The sequence below is a fragment of the Procambarus clarkii genome, chromosome 29 (assembly GCF_040958095.1).
Source record: "Procambarus clarkii isolate CNS0578487 chromosome 29, FALCON_Pclarkii_2.0, whole genome shotgun sequence".
In the NCBI taxonomy this organism is placed as follows: Eukaryota; Metazoa; Arthropoda; class Malacostraca; order Decapoda; family Cambaridae; genus Procambarus; species Procambarus clarkii.
Genome location: NC_091178.1, coordinates 7,543,671 through 7,553,879, shown reverse-complemented (window position 1 = coordinate 7,553,879; position 10,209 = coordinate 7,543,671). Strand labels below are relative to the sequence as shown.

Below are 10,209 nucleotides of genomic sequence, written 5' to 3'. Positions count from 1 at the left end.
TCATACTTTTCAGCTGACACGCTGATATCATCATGATAAGGCTAATATAGCACAGCTTATGTACTATCACACATCCAGATCAACATTTCTTAGAAAAAACAAAAATGTTTCAGCACAAAAATTATATTTGTATTTGTACACATTTAGACTTCCTCATTACCACGTGCCCAGATTTAATGGTGAAAAGAAATCAGCCTGGAGAAAAAAGGACAATTTGCATAAAGGTTACAAAAAATTATTATTCACAATAACCTACCACCCCATATATTAGCAGTTATCCACAGCAGCACACCAGTGTACTGTATAGTCCTCATGAATTATCATTTAGAGTACCAACAAATACACTCACTGAATAACCACCTATTTCAATGCTTGGCTTGGTGATGGGAAGAGGGGGGGGGGGGGGGATCAACACACACATTAACACCCTAATTACAAACTGTGTCCATCCACCTCTTGTACCCTACCATATTCTGCAAATTGTTCACACCTGATCCCATCCCACTCACCATCCTGCCAGCATCAACTGTTCAACGACAAAACCATTTCTCTTATAAATACAGCCAAATATGCCACCAGCAACATACCCTCCACTCATTTAAGCCAGAATTAGACAAATTTTAAATAGAATATATATTATCAATTAACTCACCAAGCTGCATAATTATCTCCATGGTGTCACAAAGCTGGTCATTCACACTGCAGATACTGACAAGACTTAAGGACCAATAACTTCTCAATCCTCCAAATCAAAAGAAACTTCTACATGTTCTTCAATTAAGAGTCCATTCTGCTGAGGTAAAATATAAACATTATCTGTCCAACTGGCAATTATGGAGAATATTTTAAAACAAAAATGTGCAGGTATATAATTGGTGTAGAATTTTGGGATGCAGACTTCAATATTCCCAATAAAAGTGTACATTATTTAAAAATATTCATAGGAGGTTTAGAGTACAAATGAATAAGTTTGCTTTGAAGAGTACAGTAAATAAATTGAAAAGTCATAAGGTAAATTTTTCTAATACAGTATAGATTCAAAGTAGTGCAAAAAAATTCCTGATTGATAGAAAAAAAAATTGTCATTATAATTCACTGAATAAGAAAAATTTTTTGTTCAACAGGCTTAGGCAAAGCCTAAATTTGTCAGTGTGCACAGTACAATTGTTCTAACAAGGTGATTACTTTTGTTGTGGTGCTTAACATTTGTTGGTTTACATTAATCTAAATAACAGTTAATGATTTGCCAATGCATAAACTTAATTGGATTAGAAAAGTTGGAAATTTCTTTAGTTAAAACATTTGATAGTACAGTACCTTATATAGTAGTTTGTAATAGCTACTATATTGCAAATTACACAATGCAGTAAAAATATATCATTCAGTGTACCACAATATTAAGATGGTCAATGGTGCTAAATGTTTTTTTACAAAGGATTTTATAGGACAAGCAAATAAGAACACAGGGAAAGCAAGATTTTAGATTATCCAGTAAATATTTTATGAAATACATTACAAAACAGGACACTCCTGTTCAGACGGTAAAGTGCAGATGCTTGGTTCCATCAAGTGCCAAAGTTATTCACTTGTGGCTAATAGAAAGGAACAACAAAATTTAAGGGATGATAAAAGCATTACAAGAATGAAAAGTTAAGTTTTGGAGAGCCTCTAGGAAATAGGTACAGTAATTATCAAGAGGCGGCACCAAGCCAGGGAGAACAGTTAGCACTATGATCCTCTAGGAAATACTTACTGTAACTAGGAGATCCTGGGATGGAGCGAGGGATAAGGGCTTCAGAAACTGTTGTAAGTGATGTAACACAGCCTGTATAGTTTTTTTTCACATTAACAAGGCATAGGAAATCATCTTTACAATACCAAAGCAAATGGATTGATGGTACAATACTAGATGGAAATATTAAATGCTAAAATTCTAAAGCCAGAATAAAATATTGGCTGGAAGTAGAGCATAAAATTAGTGAATCTTGTCAAACTTGTACCATTTAAAGAATTTTATCAAGGTGAATGGTGGGAAAAGAATCCCTTCAAATAATCTAGTCCAAATATTGGACCATGCTACTACCTCGTGTAAGCTAACAAAGCAATTATGACTGACAGGTTCCCATTCCAATCGTGTGGATATTGTTTAGATCTGCCAAGTCTGGCAGCACCTACAATGTTTCCCAACTCCGGTATGAGACTAGGTAAATGAAGTGCCTATAAATCATAATGCTCGTCATAGGAATATACTTATAATTGCTAGCCTTTAAAAAAGCCTTTATTGAATGAAGAATTATTTTTTAATAAAAATCTTTATAATTGCTAGCTCTACATGCATTTGCTGTTAGGTATTGCCAGCACAACTTTTAAGTGCTTAGGTTTTAATTAGAATTGGTACAAAGGCACAAAGCCAGAAAGTGGCTTGTATCCAGCAGGATTTCTGGATATGCAAAAGGCAGTTTAAAAAAATTCACATTTTGAATTTATTTGTACCAGGAATGTTAAGGCTGCATTTCTTATTTGAATAGCCACCAGCTGTCTCCAGACACCTCGGTAGATTTGAGGCCAAAAATTTTAGTTCCTTATTACCATTTTAGTAATTGGTCTTTGCTTCCTATATGTAAAATACACCTCACAGCCTTAGAAACAAAAAAGGCTACCATATATAAATTCTAAACAATGACTTCTACACCACCAATGTCTGAACAAGCACTTCAAACTTTCTAAAACCAGATGAAAGGCCGCTTTTGAAAAGCAGTAGTTTATTCATTAACTATCACAAACCAATTTCACCCAGCCTTGTTCCTCAACATATCTCCTGCCTTGTCTAATCAATCCCCACCTCACATTTACTATGACTACCAATCTTCCCAGCCTGCTTTCTATATAAAAAGAAAATTTCAATTTCAATTCCACCAATTTCAAATTTGTCCTCATTTCATCCAGGTTTTAAATTCTGAAAATGAAACAAAATAACCTGCTGCCATTTATTAGCTTAATACAGACGTTGGGGTTTCCCCATTGTAGACTTTATATGAAGGGAACGAACATTTTGCCAATGCTTTTTAAGAAGCGATACCAAGAAGTTCATTGCAAGGTAGATGTTCTGAACCAGCTCATCAGCATTCATATCCACATGGCCAATTGCAACTGACAAGCACAACACCTGCAGAATTAAAAAAAAATGTGATAAAAATGTAATTCACAAAATTGCAGTAAAGTCTTATCAATGAATCAGTAGAAATATGGCTTCAAGGCACAAATTTAGCTCAGATAATACATGCATTGCATCATGGAAATACCAAAGACCAGAGAAGTAAATTTTGAAAAACCCCACATCCAACCACCAAAGCTGAAAATGACAATTAACCCCACATGCATGACTACCACTTGTGAATCTGGTGAAAGTGGCAGTCATGTATGTGTGGGTAGACATGCTTAAATATAGGAAGAAAAAATGTACCATTTCAATCATCTATAAATTACATACCTTTTTCATCTGGAACTTGATAGTGGCCTTTATTTCATCAACCTTGTCACTCAGCTTTTCAGAGTGAGTGCACATAGTAGGGAACTTGCCGGCCTTGTTAAGACCAGGGCCCAACAGACGAGGAATCTGCTTAATCAGGGCATCAGATGCAATAAAAGCATCATATTTCTTGGCTGTTGGAAGAATAGGGCTTTTAAGTTATAACAAAAAAATAACAGCATAAAACTAAGACACTAGATTATCTTCAGAGTGAGCTGAGTGGTAACATCAGTGATCAGTAAAATCAATTCATCATACAAATATACAATTTAATTTTAGTTTACTATCTGCAATTATACAAAAACATTATACTTTTATTGAAATAAATCAAGTGATGCAATGGTCACTGGGAGCAAAATGTTCTACGAAATACATCTCCCAGATATTTTATATAAACCCCTTAAGACATTAAAATCTTTTTTAATTTAACCAAATGTTACAGCAAAGCTAAATAAATTTTTGAAATTATATTTGCTGAATGTGAATGTGAATCAAACATATGAATGTTTGGAGGTAGATTCGTAACATTTCATTGAATTACATTTGGTAACTAACAAGTACTTAGTATGTTTTAACACTTGCATTTACAAACCCTATTATTCATAGGCTGACCTTGCCTAGTTATTTTCCATATCCCCATACTGCCATTTTATCAGATTTAATCCTTAACTTGTAATTAAGTTACTTTGCTGCAAACTATTTTTACAACTTTAGTTAGCAGGGCATGTATTTGAGCAATTTAATTTCATTTACCACTTGCTCAAATACAAATATTTATATTTCTGCAAAATCATTTTTAAACAATTCAGAAATAACTTCAGAAAACGTGGATAACTAATGAGCAACAATGATAATGACTAGTGAAAATATTCAAGGTAATTTTAGATGGTAGAATAGGAACAGCACTGAACATTACTGTCAACATTTCATGCATTATTAAGTGCAAATGCAATATGGGTATTGCATATTTAAATTGTAGTTCTAGATAATCTCATTCTTTCCAGTTCCCCATAATGCAGTTATCTAATGTGTACACACCTTTGCTGTTAATGCTATAATTATATCCATTACCTATTTTTATTTTTTAAGTCATGTGTCTTCCACAGTATTATAAACAAAATTGCAAATTCTGATGAAGTTGCAATTTAATGATGTTCGCATTTTAAGGGTTCAACAGTAAGTACAACAAAACTACCACATGCAGAGGCACCATGCGTCATACAGATGAGGCAAACAATTATATTGCACCACAATCTTCCTTGAAGAACCTAGCTTAGATATTGATATTTAATTCTTATTATTATTTACTGGGTATTAATAATACTGTAGTACAGTATTCCAAAGAAAAATTGCCTAATTTCACAGGACACACATGTACAACTCACCTAGTTTTTTAACAAGTTTCTTGTCCTTGTTTAGCTTCTTGAGGTCATCAGCCGACATGCATGGTAAATCATTTTCACCCGCTTCATCTATGTGCATCTGGTCCCCAAGAACGCATACCTTCATCTTTGGCTTGGGAATGTGCTTCAACCTACCAGTAGATTAAATAATGTTATCCTATGCCAAACTCCTTCACATACAGTTCTCAAACATTAAAAAATAAAACTATTGAAACCTCAAATTATTCATATGCTTACCACCTATACTAATATTTAATGTGATTAAAACATGTCTAAGAACATGCTAAATAAGCAGTAACCATGAATTGGTCCATAGAATTAGTTGATGCCACCCAAAAGCTTCTTAAAATTAAGTAAAATATTTTCCCCATTTTCCTATTACTTTAATAAATGGAATCTGCAAAATTACATTGCCAAACGTCCACTGTCCTAATGATTCCCCACCCAGCTTACTTTCAACGTTCACAAAAATAAAAGTTGTATTTTACTTAATTTTTGCAAGCAAATGTATTAACCCATTTTTCACATTAGCAGAGCGATACATTGAATGATGGCCACAAATAAAAAAAAATTGTCCATTGTCAGTTTTGCTCAAATGGTTTTGAATAATTTATTTCAAGTATTATTTCTGACTGCCAAGCTAATGGCAACATCTCACTTTTGGCTTTCTTTACAGCCACTGTAACCGAAGTCTTAATGCATTTAAACAGTTTACATGGAAAAGTTCCATTTACTTTCCTCAAAGTGAGTACCCAGAGATCTAGTCGGCCGAACCTTAACATTCAAGTATAATCACATACTCACCAACTTTCCTTGGGTTTACAATGTCTTCAGGCACTAAACCACCAATAAAGGCTAACGGCAAGTTACCTTGCCTCCCCAGTTATTTTAAGACCCTGGGTACAGGTCCGCCAAGGGTGACCATGGCTCCCTAAACCAAGCTGTGGACAACAGGGCACACCACCGCCAGACCACCGAACTGTTATACCTCACGAGCTGCTAACCAAATAAGTATTTAAAAAAACACCCTTGTTTCTCTCTAGGAATGCTATACATGATCAAATTAAATTTGTAATTTATTTTATAATAGTGATAAGTGATTTTTTTTTGTAACTCAGGTTTATGAGACCTCAGCATCAACACAGCCAGCAGCACCCTGGATGCTGATACCCCCCCCCCCAAGTTTCCCCATTTGACAAACATCCCAAATTAACATTAAAACTAAACTAAAAATCTTGCAATAAATTACTCATATCACTATCAAATTTGAGCAAACTGACATTGATGTCCCCACCCACTGTACTCCCTAGTGTGCCCTACTGTACTGCTCTAGCACCCTAGCGTGCCCCAATATACCGGCTTAGCACCCCTCCCCCCACTGTACCGCCCTAGCATGCTCCAATGTACCAGCCTAGCACCTCCCCCCCCCCCCTGTACCAGCCTAGCACCTAGCACCTCTGGTCACCTCCGCTGGTCATGGCTCGGGGCGCCCTGCTGCACCACTGCAGGTCAGGTCAACTTACTTCACAGTGCCACTGAAACGCTTGTCCTTTTGGGGGTCATAGTTCTTCAGGCCAATCTGCAGCTCCACAGTCTCCCTGAAGCGCCTCTTGTTGTCTTTAGAGCCCTGAAGGGCGGCGTTGACACACTCGTAGAGCGTGTCGCGGCTCACCTTGCTGCAGGAGAAAACATTCACCTCAATAATTGTCAAACCCTAAAAATAAACATTTATACACATATCCACCACAAATGGTGTACAAGATGCTCGGCCCACCACCGCGACCGTCCCTCAGACTAGTTAAACATCACTTTTTACTTCAGCAGCTAATACATGCCATCATGGGGACCCGCGTGTCGCCGCCACCTTATGTAGCCTCACATCTCCCCCACTCTCACTCATTTCCAGGGCTCCATCACACCAACAAGCATCAGAGCATTGCTCCCGGCACTATGCGAACACTATACAAGGTAATATAAAGTGCAGGAAGTGTGTAAAACACGGGACAGACCTGGTCATGGTGCGTGTCTGGCTGCGGCTCCCGGGGAAAGACTGAGCATCATGGCCGCTGGTCGGGGCCAGACCTGCAGTAAGTAACTCGCCATAATCTTTGCATTTTTCCCGCGATTTCTTTTTATTACACATCATGCATCCCATATTTCTTTATAATTATTCTTTTTTATTTTTGTTTTCAAGTTTTAATATGTGTAAGTTTTGTTTAAAGTATATTCATGCGTGATACATATTTACTGCAATGGATACGTTGGTGGAAAGGATGCACGATGACCCGTGTGTCGTGTGTCCTCGTGTACTGTATGTAATTCTAATACATCTGTAATAAACACTTGAAAGTGTATTTAGTATCGAACTGAGTTCTGAACAAAATCATTTGCTGGCTGGTTAGTAAACTCTTGTGGTGGCTTTCGTAACCCATTAACTCCAATGGTTATTTTGCCGCGAAATTTACCATTTCATAACGCGACACAAAGGGATGTTTGCCACAGGGGGACCACCAGCACCACGGGACCACCAACACCATGGGGGCCACCAGCACCATGGGGACCACCAGTACAAAGGGCCCCATCAACACCAGGGGGTGGGGAGCTACCAACACCATGGGGGCCACCAGCACCATAGGGGCCACCAGCACAAGGAGGCCCACCAGCACCATGAGGGCCACCATGCAGGACCATGGGGCCCACCAGCACAAAGGGCCCCACCAACACCAGGGGGGAAACCAGAACCAAGGGGCCCACCAGCACCATGGGGGCCACCAGCACCATGGGGGCCACCAGCACCATGGGGGCCACCAGCACCATGGGGGCCACCAGCACCATGGGGGCCACCAACACCATGGGGGCCACCAACATCATGGAGCCCACCAGCACCAGGGGGCCCATCACCTGTCTAAATACATATGTTTAAATGCATATGTTTATTAATATTATTTAGCCTTTGAATAGCCACACTTACCAGAGGGAGCCACACTGACCAGAGGAAACTACACTGACCAGAGGGAGCCACACTGACCAGAGGAAGCCACACTGACCAGAGGAAACTACACTGACCAGAGGGAGCCACACTGACCAGAGGAAACTACACTGACCAGAGGGAGCCACACTGACCAGAGGGAGCCACACTGACCAGAGGGAGCTACACTGACCAGAGGGGGCTACACTGACCAGAGGGAGCTACACTGACCAGAGGGAGCCACACTGACCAGAGGGAGCTACACTGACCAGAGGGAGCTACACTGACCAGAGGGAGCCACACTGACCAGAGGGAGCTACACTGACCAGAGGAAACTACACTGACCAGAGGGAGCCACACTGACCAGAGGGAGCCACACTGACCAGAGGGAGCTACACTGACCAGAGGGAGCTACACTGACCAGAGGGAGCTACACTGACCAGAGGGAGCCACACTGACCAGAGGGAGCTACACTGACCAGAGGGAGCTACACTGACCAGAGGGAGCCACACTGACCAGAGGGAGCTACACTGACCAGAGGGAGCCACACTGACCAGAGGGAGCCACACTGACCAGAGGGAGCTACACTGACCAGAGGGAGCCACACTGACCAGAGGGAGCTACACTGACCAGAGGGAGCCACACTGACCAGAGGGAGCTACACTGACCAGAGGGAGCCACACTGACTAGAGGGAGCCACACTGACCAGAGGGAGCTACACTGACCAGAGGGAGCCACACTGACCAGAGGGAGCTACACTGACCAGAGGGAGCCACACTGACCAGAGGGAGCTACACTGACCAGAGGGAGCCACACTGACCAGAGGGAGCTACACTGACCAGAGGGAGCTACACTGACCAGAGGGAGCTACACTGACCAGAGGGAGCCACACTGACCAGAGGGAACTACACTGACCAGAGGGAGCCACACTGACCAGAGGGAGCTACACTGACCAGAGGGAGCCACACTGACCAGAGGGAGCCACACTGACCAGAGGGTGGGGCTCCAAGAACAGCAAGATCCCGCCCCGACCCTGAGGTGTATTGCTGCCACCAACGACGGCTAGTTTATTGTGCTCCTGTCAGTAGCATTTTATTGTGCACGCCTGTGAGTACCATTTTATTGTGCACCCCCATACTCATCCTGTGAGCCATCTCTCGTTGTCACAACACTTGCACCTTCGGCAGTACCAGTGAAGTGGTGTATTGTTGTTGTTATAGATTCAGCTAGTCAGAACAGTTCCAAGTAGCACGGGCTATGGTGAGCCCGTAGCTAGCAGGAGCGGTGCTGTGTGATGTGTGGAAGTGGTAAGGGAATTATCAATTAAGTTTTTTTTTAATTAAGTAGTTTGAGAGAGAGTGTGCTGGGGTCATGATTAGTAGGAATTTAAAACCAAAAAAATCAACGCATAAATGCTCGAAAAAAGGCAAATTGGATATTATGATTTATTTCTATGGGCGTTAGCAATAAAACACAAATTCTGAATTCGCAGTACGTTAAAACTGATGATTGTGTCTACACTGTAGTTAATAACAATTTATTATATAATTATTATTATACATCAAACGAGAGTAGTATGTAAAGTTTTTCATCCATAAACATGAGGCTTGGTGGCTGGATGAGACGCAAGACACAGTAATGAGGAACAGGATCACTAGAATTGTATCTACAGTTAGTAACTTAAGCCTTCAAAGAAGTTGATTATAACCTTGGATTGCATATAAGCAGTCTGAGAACAATAACCCACCAAGAACTTCAACAAAACCTTGTAGAAATCTGAGGGAAAGTGAAATCGACACTAGTTCCATCTATCATCATATTATCATGCAAGAGGAGCCACACTTCTATGGTTCATCCAATAAAATCAGCAGACTGCTAGGTGTCACTGCTGTTCGGCTTAGACTCGGCTATAAGTATTTCTGGCATTTTTCATATACCTGCTGAAGTAGACCTGACCAAATGTAAAGTGTCAGCAAAATTATTCGCACACCCTCTGTCACTATGTGATGGAATGTGAAAAGATACGTGAATTTAGAGACAGCTATATAACAGGTGTTCAAGAAATGTAAATATTTTATTCAAAATGATCTGTTACTAGAAATACGAATCATATATACCCAGTTTACTAACTTTATGTAGTAAATGTGGGTTATTATAACCTATCCACCGCTGCCCACTGAATGGAGGGGCGGTGTGCAGGATAATCGTATCAATTATGACACTAGCTCTCCACAGATATAATAAGTTGATTCAGTTGAAGACTGTTTTTGGGTACTAATATAATTTGTACCCAATAATTGTTAACACAA

General features: G+C 40.2%; 1 protein-coding gene across 1 annotated transcript; it reads right to left on the bottom strand.

Annotated features, from left to right (window-relative positions):
• Nucleotides 1-2,973: 2,973 nt before the first annotated feature.
• On the bottom strand, nt 2,974-7,092 carry LOC123764993 (ribosomal protein L10Ab). The gene is made up of 5 exons (XM_045753304.2): nt 6,942-7,092; nt 6,456-6,608; nt 4,915-5,063; nt 3,491-3,663; nt 2,974-3,166 (listed from the first exon to the last, which is right to left on the bottom strand). Exons 1-5 carry the CDS (start codon nt 7,085-7,087, stop codon nt 2,996-2,998), a joined length of 792 nt encoding a protein of 263 aa, XP_045609260.2. The 5' UTR covers nt 7,088-7,092; the 3' UTR covers nt 2,974-2,995.
• Nucleotides 7,093-10,209: the final 3,117 nt, after the last annotated feature.